This window comes from Spermophilus citellus (genome assembly GCF_964194105.1).
Source record: "Spermophilus citellus genome assembly, chromosome: 16".
NCBI lineage: Eukaryota > Metazoa > Chordata > Mammalia > Rodentia > Sciuridae > Spermophilus > Spermophilus citellus.
Window position 1 is genome coordinate 86321333 of NC_138196.1, and position 16236 is coordinate 86337568.

The 16236-nt window shown below is 58.0% G+C and overlaps 1 protein-coding gene across 1 annotated transcript in view; it reads right to left on the bottom strand.

Annotated features, from left to right (window-relative positions):
* Window positions 1-10242, bottom strand: part of MYOM2 (myomesin 2) — a 74050-nt gene extending 63808 nt beyond the window's left edge. Inside the window, exons 1-5 of the mRNA XM_081268988.1 lie at window positions 10147-10242; window positions 6235-6352; window positions 4969-5118; window positions 700-838; window positions 423-580 (exon numbers count right to left, since the gene is read on the bottom strand). Coding sequence (XP_081125114.1) covers window positions 423-580; window positions 700-838; window positions 4969-5118; window positions 6235-6341 — 554 coding nt within the window. The 5' untranslated portion in view covers window positions 6342-6352; window positions 10147-10242. The remainder of the gene's footprint in view (window positions 1-422; window positions 581-699; window positions 839-4968; window positions 5119-6234; window positions 6353-10146) is intronic.
* Between the last annotated feature and the right edge of the window lie 5994 nt (window positions 10243-16236).

Sequence of the window (16236 nt, forward strand, 5' to 3'; positions counted from 1 at the left end):
AGAACTCCCTGGGCCTCTGCCTGCCACCTGACGGTACTGACCCACCAGGGAACGCACACACAGATACTTGGTTTTGCAGCAGATGTTGAAGCAAGTAGGGTCTGTAGGGGGTGAAAATTCAGCTCTTCAGTTCTCAAGCTGATTCCTACCATAGGGCAGACCCGTGGGCTTGGCGCCCAGAACCGGCAGTGGTGCTGAGGCCAACTGGGTAAGAGTGGGGCTTGCACACACAGGGCGTTATAGGGAACTGCCTTCAAAATGCTCTGGAAGATGGGCTGAGTCAATGTCACTAAACGCCAGCACATTATTAAATGGAGACTTTGTGAGTTCCTGTTAACCTGTCTCCACCTCGTGCTTCTCCAAGCACCCTTCCTGGAAGGAGACACAGTGGGACCTTGTCCCTCCACAGCAGAGCCCCTCACCATTGTACCACGGGCGTGGGGAAGCCCTGCACAGTGAAGCAGAGCCTCACGGACATCTTCTCCCAGACGGTGTGGGACCTCAGCCGCACCAGGATCTCAGGGGCCCTGCTCACACGCTCCTCAAACGCGTGTCTCTCCCACGCCATCTGGTCCTCCACCTGCCACACAGGAGCAAGAGTGGTCAGGGGCAGCGCCGCATGGTTAGGCGCCAGGCACTCACCACCTGGAAGGAGGCGAACCGCGTCCACCCCGCTTCCCAGACCGCGGCTCCTCCTACCATGTGCTGCAGGGCGTATTTGTCCAGCTTGTCCCGGGCCTGGGACCTCGCCAGGTGCACGTTCTCCTCCAGCTGGGCCAGCTCACTGAGGAAGCGCTCCCGCTTGGCCTCTCCATAGGCAGCCACCAGCGACTGGTACCTGCAGGTCCAAGAGGCTGTGTTAACGTCAAGTGCAGAGAAGACCCGGTGGGCTGACCGGCCACAGGCCCTCCTGGACGCCCAGAGTGGGACGCGCCACCTGCACTCATTCTACCTCTTTCTTTAAGAGTGTATTTTGGGGAAGAAGTTGTGAAGAAGAGCATGTATGTGATTTATGAAGAGAACCAGGCAGGAGGGACAGGCGCAGGTCTTCTTGGGCCATGACAGGCCCGACTGTAACAGCTGGCTATGTTCTAGAGACCTGGAGCAGCTGTGGCAAACGCCACACTCACACCTGGCCGCCTTTGGCACTGGGGAGCTGCGTGTGCTGGTTGGAGACTCCAGAGATCAAGGACTGCTGCAGGGCCAGAGGGTGGGGGGACCGTCCTTCAGGGAGGGCCGGCCCCTGTTCTCATGTCCACGGAACTCGTGCCCAGCAGGCACTTAATAAAGACGCTGCCACTGAAGCCAAGAGGTGGCCTCTTCCTTTGACGAAGCAGAGGGCTCGGCTGTCTTCTGGGGAGATCAGCAGCTGCTGGACGAGAGCCGCTTCTGTGCTGGCTCTGACATGACTGACGCCTGGGAGTGCAGACCAGTGTGGGGGCCTGGTCTCCTGCGCAGGCTGCGGTTTCTGGACCCATGTGAGACTCAGCCTTTAAACAAACAGTTAAGAAAAAGTCTGTGTTCCAGAGAGGATAAAGCAAAAGATGTAGAGCCTCCGGTTCATGAGGATGGAGAAGTGGCTGAGTGCTCACAGCCGGCCTTTGTGAGCCCCTCCGCTCCACCTGACCCCACGGCGCCAGGGATGTCCTCAGAACCAGGCCCTGCGTCCCGACCTCATCCCCGTCTTCATCGGGCACCCCCCTGGCCCCACCGGAATCGGCCGCTCTCGTCACCCCTGGGGACTGCATCCCACTCACAGAAGTCTCCCCACTGTACCCTCCTGTTGAAACTCAGTCCTCCCAGGAAGCCCCTCCTCACCCCAGCACTGCCCACGGGCCCCAGAGCTCTGCCAGTTCCTCTGTGGGCTTTATGAAGACAGCCTGTGTCCTTTGTCCTCCTCCGGAGGGACCTCTCCTGCTACTGTCCCCGGTGAATGCCCGCACTAGGACTGGGGGGACTCTGGTGCCCGTGGGGGGGGGGGGCGGGTTGTGTGGGAACCTGGGAAGGAGAAGCTGTGGAAGTCAGAGTTGGTGCTTTGCCATCAGAGGTGGCACCAGGCCCCAGAGCCAGGCCACCAGAGCTGAGGAGCCCTGTGCCCAGGGATCAGGAAAGTCACCCAGATCAGAGGCGACCATGGGTGTCCTGCACCCAGGCGCAGGCTCCCGTCCAAGGCCCTTCCCACCAACCCATGGGCCTGACGCAGGTTGGCAGCTGCCCAAACCCCAAATAAAACTCAGACTGAGTGCTACGCACTTGAGATCAGGATTCCAGAAAATTCCACAGCTTCTTCACACGGAGCGGGACACACAGCCAGCCTCACTCGGCCCATGTTGACAGGCCTTCCTCGTCGCTCCTGACACAGGCCCCAGTCCCCCGCCCAACTCCGTCTCGCCCAGACGTGCTGGGCCCCTGTTGGCCCGTCAGAGGACACCTCCTCACACCAGGCGGGCTACTCCTGGATCCTGAACGCTGACTCCTGCTTCTCCTGGGGCTCCCAGGGCCTCTCCCGGCTCATCACTGCCTGCTTCCTTCCGCGCCTCTCTCCCTGCAGAGCGCGGCCTTGGTCCTGAGCGTCCACGGTGTAGGTCAGAGGCACTGGCTTCACAGGTGCCTGAGACCCACCCAGGCAGGAGGATGCTCCTGCTCCCCCCTCCTGGGGCCAGCTCTAGAATGTGGGTCTGCAGAGCAGGGAGCATGCGCCTTTCCAGTCCCAGTGAGTCCCTGCCTGCCTCCAGGGTCAGGGCAGGCCCGGGGTCAGGCTCCAAGCGGTGTGAGCCCTGCCCCTGCTCTTCAGACTAAGCACAGAGCCCAGGCTTGCTCTCCACCGAGGGCACCGCCCTGACAGTTGTGGTTCAGGACGAACGTGGGTCTGGAAGTTCCTCCCCCATCCACCCCCGCTGGGCATGTAGAGAAAGTCTCTGCCCATCTGCCACCAGCTGAGCTGGACTCTGGCCTGTGGGAAGAATTAACCAGACATTGCCTGTGCGTTCACTCTAGAGGTGAGCCCCGTAACAGCCAGAACTCGGGGGCCGTCCTTCACCAGCACAGAAGCGAAGGCATCTGAGGGCACTTCTGGTCTGCCATATCCCTAGGACTCCTGAGCGCCACACAGAGCACAGTGCCCCTTCGGCATCTGGCTTGGTTTGGGGGAACCCGGGGCCTCAGGCACCCTGGGCTGCCGCCCCGTCACTGGGCTACTTCCCCAGCTCTGTTCTGAAGTTCAAGACAGTCTCTTGCTAAGTCTCTGAGGCTGGCCTCAAACTCGCAGCCCTCCTCCCTCAGCTGGGACCAGAGGCCACCGCGGGACCCAGTATTTGTTTCACATGAGCAGCAGCATGACCTGAGGGTCCCTGGCTCCGCCTTTGTCCAGGTTGGTGAACTGTCACCTGCGCGTAGGTAAGGAATTCAGTGCTGGGATAACACCTGGGCTAGTGTGTGAGGTGAAGTGTGAAAACAGGGCACAGTTCACTTCACCTCTCAGCCCCCCTCACACAGGAGCACAGCGAGCATCCGAAGGCCCCGGCAGCTCATCAAACCCCTGCCACACACACTTGCCTCCTAAGGAGGCGGGATCACTGTCCAGGTGCCTCACATGGAAAAGTGCATGTGGAATCTGAGAGTGGAAGGCTACACGGCCAGGAAGAAGGACAGCAGGATGGGGGTCAGTACAGGGCCAGCTCCACCATGTCCACATGGACAGCAGCCATGGCCATATGCTCACCATGGCCCTTCCCGTGGTGAGCTACCAGTGGGAAACCTGAGGAACAGGAGCTCATGCCCTAGGTTCAAGGTCACACGGAAGAGCAACGGATGAAATAACATGGTACAGCTCATGTCTTCTCTCTCCAGTTCCGAGAACTTAAATATAGATAGAAGAACCCTTTTATTTTTTTTTTAGAGAGAGAATTTTTTAATCTTTATTTTTTAGTTTTCAGCGGGCACAACATCTTTGTTGGTATGTGGTGCTGAGGATCAAACCCGAGCCTCAGGCATTCCAGGCGAGCGCGCTACCACTTGAGCCACATCCCCAGCCCCAGAAGAACCCTTTTAAAAACAAACCAAGCAAGTTTAAGTTTTAAATACTTAAAAATGCAGATTGTTTTTGTGTCTACATTTTGAAGTGATTCCTTAATAAAAGAAGTTTTCATTTGGCAATAAAATCCATCTATAGGGCAAATTTGCCAAAGACGCTTAAAAGGTAACTCCAAGCTTTGAAAATAGGAGCTTGTCTTACAGCTACCTATTGGCTGATTGAACAAGTCACTCCATCACAAAACAATTTTCAGAAGGAGCCACGTTAACCCAGTCTCGTTTTTCCTTCAGGCTCGGTGTTGTCCACAGACATAGAGAAAATCCTTAAGCAAGAATAGGGAGCTGGAGGGAAATATCACGGTGTAAAGTATCCATCTGTTTATTTTGTTCTTTAAAGACCAAAGCAATGCCACCAGCCATTTTTCCACACCTGGGATTAGTTTTAGGACTGACATTGTACTCTGTCCTCTCTTTCCTATGACACTCTGTCCGCTGAGCCAACTCCACAGAAATGCAAAGTACGACGATTTATAGACCCTCTGGCCTCCAGTTTCCACTGGGACAACTGCTCAAGCCCTGGCTCCCTCTTTGGAAGATGACCTTGCTGGGATCAGCCACTGTTCCTTACTAGCAGAGAGGCTGGGAGTGGAAATTCAGACTCCATCTCCAGCGGTCGGCTTGGCCGCCCCAGAGTGAGCAGACAGCTCCTGCAGAGGCCCTCCAGCCCCCCTGGACCTGAGCTGCAGCCTCCAGGCTATAGAGCAGGAGACTCCCCCAAGCAGCCCCTGCTGGGATTCACAGAGTTCACGCAGCAAAGGCTCCCAGGCCAGTCCCCTACGGTGCCCTCTCTGCACGCCGCCCTGGGCGTCCAGCCTACAGCTCACTGAGTCTGCTCTGACCACACTCTGAGCAGCCGCGGGGCCGCTGGGCAGTTACCTTCTTTCATTCTTATGCTCCTCCTCCGAGGCGCTCAGCCGCTTGGCACAGAGCTGACAGGTTGTCCCCCCGGCCAAGGTCTGGCCAGACGTGCTCTGTGCGGATGACTGCTGCTTAAGGGACTTCTGGGATGACCCGGAGGACGCCCTCCTGAAGAGACATTGGTAACAATTACCTGTCCCGGAGATGGTTGACATGCATCTCAGCAGACACCACTGGCTTTTCATACACCCCAACCGTCCTGGCAACGCACACATGTGCACACAGAGCGCACTCCCACACATGCACGCACTCACATGCACAGACTCATACACAAGTGCACACCTGGGGCACACCCGCATGCACACGTATGCTCTCCCACATGCCTACACATGAGTACTTGCACACATGCACAAACCCTAACCTGTATCACGTCCTCTCTCCCTCCACATCCCCCAAGTCAGGTTCCCCCATCTCCCTGGGTCCAGGGCCAGTCACTGCCTCACACACACCCTCACACACTTGCCTGAGCCCCTCTGGGTCTGAGGCCATTCCCTGCAAGCTAGTCACTGCCTCCCAGGGTCCCTCCTGGATCAAAGTCCTGAGTATGTACACCTCAAGGATCCGAATCTCCCTGAGGCCCTTAGGAGGGGCTGCAAATGTTTGACTCCTTTTGTTACAGGGGATGGCAACTCAACAGGAGTGCCACAAGTGATCTAAATATAGGGTGTTGGTGACATGTGGCAGGACCCACAGCTCAGTGCCAGGCCAGAGGTCTCTTCCTCCCTTCTAGCCAGCCCATTAAAATCACAGAGGTGCTGCCATCAAACAGCATGGGACAGGCGTGTGCCACTGCCCAGAGATGTCCTAGAGGCTGCGGCCAGCTGCATCTGCAGGAGTACAGTCTCCTGCCGCAGGACTATCTCGATGTAGAGAACCTTTGGCATTGGCTGCACCTGCCAGTATTGTTCCATTGATCTCAGTCTCTCTGCTCTGTAGTTGGCAGACTTTCTAGATCCTACTTCTAGAAGACACAGAGGAAGAGCAAAACTGATGAGCTGGTACCAAGAGTCCCTGGGGTCATGGTCTCCACCAGGGGCTTAGCACCAGGCCCAAGGAACCTCCAGGATACCGTGCAGTCACACAGAGGACATGTGCACCAGGGGACACTGCCACCCCTGCTCTCCCACAAGGCAGACATCACTGGGGGTGGGGGATGAATGCTTCCTACCCCGACACGCGGGCCCCGCAGGCAGAAGCGGGCACGTCTAGCGGGCGGCGACTGACCTTTTGGAGGCATACTCGTGCAGCAGGTGCCTGGTCTGAATGTCACGGTAGGACTGGTCAAAGTGCCTGTGTCTCTTCTGGTAGAAGGGCAGTGCCACCAGCGACATGGTGCGTGCTCCTGGGGAGGAGAGCAAAGTCAGCCCAGCTCTGTCTCCTGGGGAGTCGGCCTGCTGAGACCTCTGCATTCACATCTGCATCATGGGACATGCACTCTAGGCACAGCCCACGGGGGAGCGAAGCAGACCTCACAGGTGCAATCATGGGGGCCTGGCATCAGGAACCTGACGCACCGCCCTGGGCCCCATCTCCTCTCTTGCTTTCCTCCACCAGCACTGGAGGATGGGGCTGTCTGCCTCGTCCGACTGTGAACTCCAGGTTTATAGAGCACCTAGTGTGTTCATGGCCCTGTGAAGAGCAGCGTGAGTGCTAAGGAGAAAAGCAATTGAAACAGGGGCTGGGCTGGGGCTCGGGTAGAGCGCTCACCTAGCCTGACGAGGCCCTGGGCTCGATCCTCAGCACCCCGCACAGATAAATAAATAAAATAAAGGTACTGTGTCCACCTACAACTAAAATAATTAAAATATTAAAATAATTAAAACACAGATCGAGAAGTCAACACATTCTTGGAACACAAAAGGAGAAGAGGCGGAGGCCGAGGAGGTGGACATACCCTGGGAAGCGAGAGGAGAGGGCAGCCGAGAGGCCGGGCAGCAGGGAGCACAGAGGCCAGGTGGGATAAGGGGTGGCTGGCCGGACAGCGGGGGGATCTGGGGAAGGAGGGAGCCACACACAGATAGGACAGCAGTGCAGAGGGCCTCTGTGGGGAAGCTGTGGTGTCCACTCAGGGCAGGCTGGAAGAGGCGTCCTGGTGCCTCTTGTGTTTACACCGACATTGAGTCAACCTTCCAGTGTGTTTGCCCAAATGTGGCCCACATCACAGGACAGGAGGTGCTGTCCCCAACAGGGAGTGCCCACTGGCTCCACCACGCTCTGAGGAGGAAGACGCCCATGTCTTTAGGGCGAGGACCGGCACCCTCTCACTGTTGGAACGCCTGTCCATCTCCTGCACCATCAGCACTCGACCTTGCTGACTCCACCTGACGTGTGCTCCGGTGACCTAGAAGTCCCCAAAGGCTCCGTGAGTACAAGTGGGGCACAGCTGGGGCTGAGCTTGCTCACTTCACTTCACAGTGAGGCACAGACTCGCTACAGGTGTCCCCCAGACACCGAGAAAGGTGAGGCATACTTCGCCGCATCTGTTCCCAGATTTGTCCTTCTCCTCATCAGGACATCAAAATCAGGAGCCACCAAGTGCTCTCCACATGCTGTCACCTCCCTGTACAAGTTCACCCCGGCCACTGGGAGCACCTGCCACGTGCTGTCCAAGCCCAGGTCCTGGAACCACTGGACCTGAAGGGGGACCTCTCAGAGCTTCTGGCCCTGCAGCAACCCTGACCCAGGCACTGACCCCTGAGCCAAGCTGCCCTGGACTCCACTCCTCCTCAAGCTTCTGCCAGCCAGATATGGCAGCAGGACATCAAGCCATGTCCAGGCCTGAGCACTTCCCTGCTGCCGAGGCTCATTCCTCAGCCACCTCCTAACTCAGAGCTTCCCTGGCTGGGGTACCTCCCCTCCCGGCACTGTGTGTGGCGAGACCCGGAAGCACCTTCCTTGAGCTCCGTGTGGGCTCCGTGGTGCAGCCTGGGCAGGTGTGCGTAAAGCAGAGGGTCCTCAAGAGAACGTGCCCAGTGCCACTGTGCTGCCAGGCTGGGAAGGGGCCCTCCGCCCCTGCCACCCTACAGAGAACCCGGCCTTCCTGCAGAAGAGGTCTCAGCTGTGCTACGTGTCGCACATGTGCCCCCCAAGGCCAGGAGAAGCCTCTCCTCAAAGGACAGGTCTTGGTGGAGCCCATGGTGCAGGGCTGTTGAGAAGCCCGACTCCCCAGGGACCTGGGAGCGGAGCCCTCTGTCACTCCGGGGCCCTGCTCCGTTCCCTGTAAAGCCAGAGAGCTGCACTAGGTGGCAACTAGATCCCTGAAGCCCCAGCCATGTGTGTGTCCTCCGCCATGTTAAATAACACTGGTGGAACCCTGCCCTGTGTGAGCTGAAGGTCCCCAGGAACACCACCCACCCAGGTCCCGCAGAGCCCAGGCGTCAGCTGGTCTTCTGACCACTCCCGGCCACTGTCCGACTCGGCCTAGCTCTGGGGCCACGCACAAGTGCTCCCACACGACTGGGGACTTTGACATCACCAAGCCTGTGCTGGAGCCTGGGACTGAGGTCTGGGGATGCCTGGTCCTAAGCCCTTCCTGGGAAGAGCCCTCTTGAACTCCTCTTTCATGCAGCCAGGCACCGCTTCAATTTGCAAAGACATTTCAAGTTCAGAGCCGTTTATTTCCATTTGGTGAAAGAAAGTATTGATTCTGCAGCTGAAGATGTGGAAGTCCAGAGTCACACCCAGAGGGAAGGCCACTCAGGGGGGAGAAAGGCAGGGGTGTGGCACTCGGAGAGGCCCTGGTGACTAAGCCCTGGGGTCCTGTGACGGGCGTTCTCCTGTGCCTCCACCCCGGGAGTTACGTGGGCCAGTGATCTTTCCAAACTGGTTATCAAAAATCATGACAGCACAAAAAGTCCTTAAAAACATAGGGGTCAATCAAATATAGCTTGATGTCTGATCTCTGGCAGCTAAATTTTCCAGAACTCCTCCAGGAACCTGCCAGAGCCAGAACGTGAGCTCCAGGAGTCCAGCCTCAGAGCTACAAAGTCCTCCTGCTACTGAGAAGTCTGACTAATCTCACCCTAATGCTTGAATAGGGCAGAGTCAGAGAAACTGGATCCCACACTGCCTCCTGCACCAGCTGGCTCTTCAGCAACCAGGGAGCCACCGTGTTGTCACGGGCATGAGAATTAAATCAACAGTTCTCAAAATTCCACAGTTCCACCTGCAGAGTCCCCTTGCTGGGACCAAGAACGGCATGTGCATCCCACAGATCCACTGCTGACCTGCTGACAGTGATACTCTATGCCCCTCCAGAGCACTCGCATCTTACCAGTCTCTGCCCACTCTGCCACTTGGACAGCTCAAGAGGTCAAGGTCTGGGCGCCCGGGACTGAAAGCCCCTCCAGAGGGAGGAAGGGGCCGGTTGGTGCAGGGAGTGGGCAGCCACCAGCAAGTCAGTGCCAGGCTCTATCTGAGGACCCTGTTTACGAAGACACCTCTGAAGATGTGTACGCCACGTGCTCCAGGCTCCTATCTTCCTTGTACTCAGTCAGGAAAGAATGTGAGGCAGGGAGATAGGGAATGTCAGCTGCCTCTCTCCTGCTGGCTGTCCTGCCTGGCCTCAGGCACAGCTGCCAGCCCTCTCCTTTCCTGGAAGCCTATCTGCCAGCCCTGCAGAATGCACAGCTCCTCACAGGGCTGAGCAGGCAGCCGAGAGGACCTGGAGAAAACCTTCATCCGGAGCCAGCCTCTCGAGTCCCTCCGGGAAGCGGCCACCCCTGGGTCTAAGCCAAGTGACCCTCCTCTCCCTTCTTCCTGAGAACACCTCCCCTTTGCTTCATACCTTCTGCAACTCTGCCCTCTCCTCATTTTCATTTCTGAGACCCTCGTGACAACCAAAGGTGTTGGTCAACAGAGGGACATCCGTGCAATGCTGCAGATTGCAGAAGAGACCCCGCTTCTCGGAGGGGTGGAGAACAGCATGGCAACACAGGCCAGCACTGGGGAGCGAAGAGGATTCGTGGAGCACAAAGCCTCGCCACAAAACCCAGACCCCCGAGTTGATGCTCTGCTTCCCTGAAGGGAGTCTTGGACAGAGCAGCCTGGGAGACCTCACCCGGCACTAGGTCCACCCCAGTGTGGCTCTTCCCCCAAAGCCACCACCAAGCAAAGGTGAGACGACGGGACACTTACCCAACTACAGGAGGTGACAGAGGAGAGAGGCTCTTGCCGCCCAGGCACCTAGCTTCCCAGGCTCTGGCTCTGGAGCCCTGTCCTTCCTCCTATTTATGGCCTGAGGAGGCGCTATATTTAGGCACATGGGCCTGCCTCTCCCAGATGATAGCCGCATCATAAATCACTGGCCTGGTCTCAAGAGGGAAACGTCCGGCTGCAGGGGGAATCAAATTAGAAAGTGTGAAGTGTCCATCCTGCGCCCCAGCATGCACTCTCATTCCCAGGAAGCAGGGGGACTATCCGGCTGCTGACCACAAAGGATAGCCACTGACTTCCCTCCAGGTGGCTGTCCACACTCACCTGTCTCTGATTAAGTGCTCAGTCCTCTTGTGCTGCGGGGTCCCTGGCACGTGCACCCTAACCCAGGGTGAGTCTGTACAGGCCTGATGAGCTCTCCCACTGTCCACTGGCACCTCCCCCCAGGGGCTGATGAGCTCCCACTGTCTACTGGCACCTCCCCCCAGGACTGATGATCTCCCACCGTCCACTGGCACTTCACCCCAGGGGCTGATGAGCTCCCACCGTCCACTGGCACCTCCCCCCAGGGGCTGATGAGATCTCCCACCATCCACTGGCACCTCCCCCCAGGGGCTGATGAGCTCCCACTGTCCACTGGCACCTCCCCCCAGGGGCTGATGAGCTCCCACTGTCTACTGGCACCTCCCCCCAGGACTGATGATCTCCCACCGTCCACTGGCACTTCACCCCAGGGGCTGATGAGCTCCCACCGTCCACTGGCACCTCCCCCCAGGGGCTGATGAGCTCCCACTGTCCACTGGCACCTCCCCCCAAGGCTGAAGAACTCCCACCATCCACTGGCACCTCTCCCCAGGGGCTGATGAGCTCCCACTGTCCACTGGCACCTCCCCCCAGGGCTGGTGAGATCTCCCACTGTCCACTGGCACCTCCCCCCAGGGGCTGATGAGCTCCCACTGTCCACTGGCACCTCCCCCCAGGGGCTGATGAGATCTCCCACTGTCCACTGGCACCTCCCCCCAGGGCTGGTGAGATCTCCCACTGTCCACTGGCACCTCCCCCCAGGGCTGATGATCTCCCACTGTCCACTGGCACCTCCCCCCAGGGGCTGATGAGATCTCCCACTGTCCACTGGCACCTCTCCCCAGGGCTGGTGAGATCTCCCACTGTCCACTGGCACCTCCCCCCAGGGGCTGATGAGCTCCCACCGTCCACTGGCACCTCCCCCCAGGGGCTGATGAGCTCCCACTGTCCACTGGCACCTCCCCCCAGGGCTGAAGAACTCCCACTGTCCACTGGCACCTCCCCCCAGGGCTGAAGAACTCCCACTGTCCACTGGCACCTCCCCCCAGGGGCTGATGAGCTCCCACTGTCCACTGGCACCTCCCCCCAGGGGCTGATGAGCTCCCACTGTCCACTGGCACCTCCCCCCAGGGCTGAAGAACTCCCACTGTCCACTGGCACCTCTCCCCAGGGGCTGATGAGCTCCCACTGTCCACTGGCACCTCCCCCCAGGGGCTGATGAGCTCCCACTGTCCACTGGCACCTCCCCCCAGGGGCTGATGAGCTCCCACTGTCCACTGGCACCTCCCCCCAGGGCTGAAGAACTCCCACTGTCCACTGGCACCTCTCCCCAGGGGCTGATGAGATCTCCCACTGTCCACTGGCACCTCCCCCCAGGGGCTGATGAGCTCCCACTGTCCACTGGCACCTCCCCCCAGGGCTGAAGAACTCCCACTGTCCACTGGCACCTCCCCCCAGGGGCTGATGAGCTCCCACTGTCCACTGGCACCTCCCCCCAGGGCTGAAGAACTCCCACTGTCCACTGGCACCTCCCCCCAGGGGCTGATGAGCTCCCACTGTCCACTGGCACCTCCCCCCAGGGCTGAAGAACTCCCACTGTCCACTGGCACCTCCCCCCAGGGGCTGATGAGCTCCCACTGTCCACTGGCACCTCCCCCCAAGGCTGAAGAACTCCCACTGTCCACTGGCACCTCCCCCCAGGGGCTGATGAGCTCCCACTGTCCACTGGCACCTCCCCCCAGGGGCTGATGAGATCTCCCACTGTCCACTGGCACCTCCCCCCAGGGCTGAAGAACTCCCACTGTCCACTGGCACCTCCCCCCAGGGGCTGATGAGATCTCCCACTGTCCACTGGCACCTCCCCCAGGGTGGACAAGGGAAGCTGGCAGCCCTTGTATGTAGTGCATGTGTTTTAATTTCAGAAACGACCTCGCTTTGCACTGGATCTACCTCAGGCTACTCAGCAGGATCTGCCTTGCCATTGCAAGGGGCAGGCCTTCTCCACAGACCAGGTCTTGATCAGAGTCACCGTCATAGACGTGTGCTGCCGCTGAGCTGCACCATGATCACTGGTGTCCGTCACTTTGCACAGTGTGTGTCCAAATATAAATAGCGCACACCTGGCACAGTGCTGTGGCCAAGAAGAGGGGCCTCCTGAGGATCTGCGAGCTGCATCCAGACTGGTTTGTGAGCTTCAGCCAGCAGCCTCACAGAGCTGGCTCCCCATCTGAAAACGTGTGCAGTAGCAACTCTCCTGTGAGTTTGTTGAGAAAATAACACACGAGAAGTGTCTAGAACCTTAAAAACATGCCTCCATGCTCCACCTCTGGTGTGCCAGGAGCACCAGGAACCAGCCAGGCCAGGGGATGAACCAGGAGAGGCAGCCTCAGAGAAGGAAGGCTGTCCACATCCTCTCCCCAGGTCCCTGACCCGGGGCTCTTGTGTTCTGCGCCTTGCTCCCCTCAGTATCCCAGGGGCCTCATGTATGGACCCCGCCTCACACAAAACAGCTGTCTTCAGCCATGCCCCAGGTGGCCCGTTGGTCTTTCCTGCAGTTTCCCAGCAAACTGTAAATGCACAACCCACCTGCGCTTCAGCCCTGCACCTGCACCAGGAGTGTGCCTGACTCAGGTTAGGGGAGATGCACCGGGAGTACCCTGGAGAGGACAAAGTCCTTCTTGTCCCAGTGCATTTGCCCCCCTGGCCCCAATCCACTTGGTCTTGCTGCCACCAGGACCACATTCCTCCGGTTCTGGATGGGCCTACCTCTGTCTTTGGCCTCACAGCAGCAACAGGACTGGGGTTTCCCAACACCTGACCTTCAGTTCAGCTAGTGTCTGCTGAGCGCCTCCTGTGACTTCAGGAGGGTGCCCGGAGGACCTCGGTGGGGTGGCTGACGGACGAGATAGCAGCTGTTCACAGTTCTGGGGCTGGATGTCCAGGACCAAGATCCCGGCGGAGCCAGTGTCCACGCAGGTCCTGCTTCCCGGACCACATGGTGGAGGCCCAGAGAGCCCTCCTCGGTGCCTCCTATAAGGGCACCAGCCCCACTCCCCAAGGTTCCTCCAGCCTCATGACCTCTTCCCCCCCCAAAACCCTCTCCTGAGGCCATCACCTTGGGTTTGAGGATTTGAACATATGAATGGAGACCGGGGACAGAGCATCCAGACTCTGACAGCAATCAGACATGCTGTTCCTGTTAATCAGTCCCTTCGTTGGAAAACCCAAACCTGCTCTCCTCCTTGAGGTTCAGTCCTGACCCATGGCTACCCCACCCACAGGGGGGCTGCTCAGTGTTGTGAATCCCAGTCATGTGGGTCCAGCTCTGGTCTCTCACAGGGACTCCTCCTGAGAGAACCCAGGGCTGTGCACCCCTTGTCACTGGGAGCTCAGAGCCACGTGCTCTTCTGTGACGTGGGAAGCCAATTTTCTGGAAGCCTGATTCTAAAGAAATCCTGACCTTTCCAGCCACCACCCTCAGGGCAGGGCCCTGAAGGACAGAGGCCAGCTCCCGACAGGAGAGGCTGTGCCTTCCCCTCTATGAAGGTAACAGATCTGTGAGCCCAAACTTTGACTCCCCAGGACCCCACTGTCAGCCCTGGGTGGAGTGGCCCTGAACTCTGACTGGAACCCAGAAGCAGGACAGTGAGAGACCAACCCAGAGATGACGCTCCGCCGAGATGCGGCCCTCTCACTAGGTCTGCACCAGCAGGGTGGACAAGCTGTCTCTGCTGAAGCTACTTGGGTGGGCTCCTGTGTGTCCAAAGAATCCCACCTGCAAGATGTGGCGGAGCACAGTGGGAAAGGGAGGTGGCTGCTCCCAGGCCTCTGGGTCCTCCACCCAGGCCAGAGGGTGGGCTGCAGGGCCAGGGTTGGGCCAGAGGGTGGGCTGCAGCTGGCACAGGCCAGAGGGTGAGCTGTGGGGCAGAGGTTGTGCTAAAATTCCTAGAAAGGAAACCTTCTGAAAAGGCTTTTTGGAATTATGACATCACATCAGAGTGACACATTGCCTACGGCACATGTGACACAGAGTGGAAGAAAGGCGTATTCTAGGCCAGAATGTTCCTTTCAGATATAACCACGGTTACATGTATGTAGTTGATCCAGCACTACTAGGTACACAGTGGACAAACTTGAGTCCTATTTGGAACATCCGATATTTATAAGTGCACGAATTATGTTAAAAGTGAGGTAGTAAATAAAACAGTTTGTAGATTTAAAAAAAGAAGAATCCTGACTGCTACAAAGGACTAGTCAGTAAGGTGCATCCTGATCCACAGCTGGAATTTCCAACTTGCTAAATGGTCAGTGAGAAATGTCATGTGACCTAGAAAAGGGGACCACAAAGCAGGATTGGAGGTGTCTTCATCCTGCAGGACTCTGGGGTCCTATGGTTGTTGGCCAAGTGGAGTCCTGAGAATTATGCTCTTAAAGCACAAGGCCAAAACTGATGTTCAAATCAGGAGAATCACTTTCAATATTTGCAAGAAATAAAATTATTCTTGAAGATATTTTGACAACTTCCACACATTGGCCTCAGAAAACAAAACGTGGTCCTATGGGTTTTAGAAGATAGGCAACTGCCCAGCGCTCAGAGCTCTTCCCAACGCAAGGATGAAGCCTCTTGGTGCAGAAGAGCGGGAGTGGGGCCATCATGGTGGAGACGTGTTGGGGCTGCAGAAATGTCCCAAGAGCTCAGAGTGAGACCGTCACCTGTTATTGGGGCAGTTTCAGGGACACCTAGCAGCCTGTTTCCTCATCTCTGGAATGAGCTTCCCAGGGGAGACTGCTGGGGAAAGAGATGAAATCAGAGGGAATGGGCAGAATTCACCAGGAGCTGATGGGGTTGTGGTGACCAGGGAGCTCCATGGCACCCGGGCACCGTGGCACGGTGGGACCACAGTGTCCACAGCCTGCCTCTCCCTCCACACGGGCAGGGACACACCCCAGGGGTCCCTGAGACAGAACACCAGTAGCCCTCGTGTGGGGCTTGCACGTGCCCACCCCATTCTTGCTTACGAGTGGCATGGCACTCTGCACCGTCCTGCCCAGAGTCCAGTGGCCCTGCCAGGCAGGGCCATCAGAGAGTGCTGCTGAATGGCACACCAGGAGGCACAGGTGATTTGTAGCCACTGCTCCCAGCTCTGTCCCTCTCTGTCAGTGAGAAGCGTCTGTCGATGCAGGACATCCCACCCCTAGGTGTGCTCCAGCTCCCTGTCTCCTCCAGGACAATGCAGGCCAGGGCAAGTCCCCCCACACTTCTAAAGCCACTTGTGACCAGAACAGTGCTTGAGGATCAGTGCTGGAGGCCCTGCACGGCCTGCCCCCACCATGCTGCAGAACTGTCTCCCCCACCCCAGGGTCTTCTCCGCCCGTTTCCCCTCCACTCAAACTTCAGCACAGGCACCAGGTTTGGGGTGCCTCAGCTGAGCCTGGCTTAGGCTCCCCGGTTACCCACGGGCCGAGTTCCTTCCCTTCGGGCCCACGTCTGGATGCCAAGCATTGTCCGTCACAGTGGCTGTCCCAGCCCACCTCGAACCGGGATGCTGTGGAGTCCCAGGACCTTCCTTAAACCTGGCACACAAAACCCGCTCAGCAAATCCTTGTTGAGTAAAACAACAAAACACTTAAACTAGCCGAGTCTCCCCCGCCCACGGCAGCCAGAAATTCCATGTGACATGGTCATGCTCTTCCCGACTTTGCTGCCACTAGATGGCTCGTTGTTTGGCGTTACTCTGTGATATAGTGCAAAGGTTTTTCCATATTTTG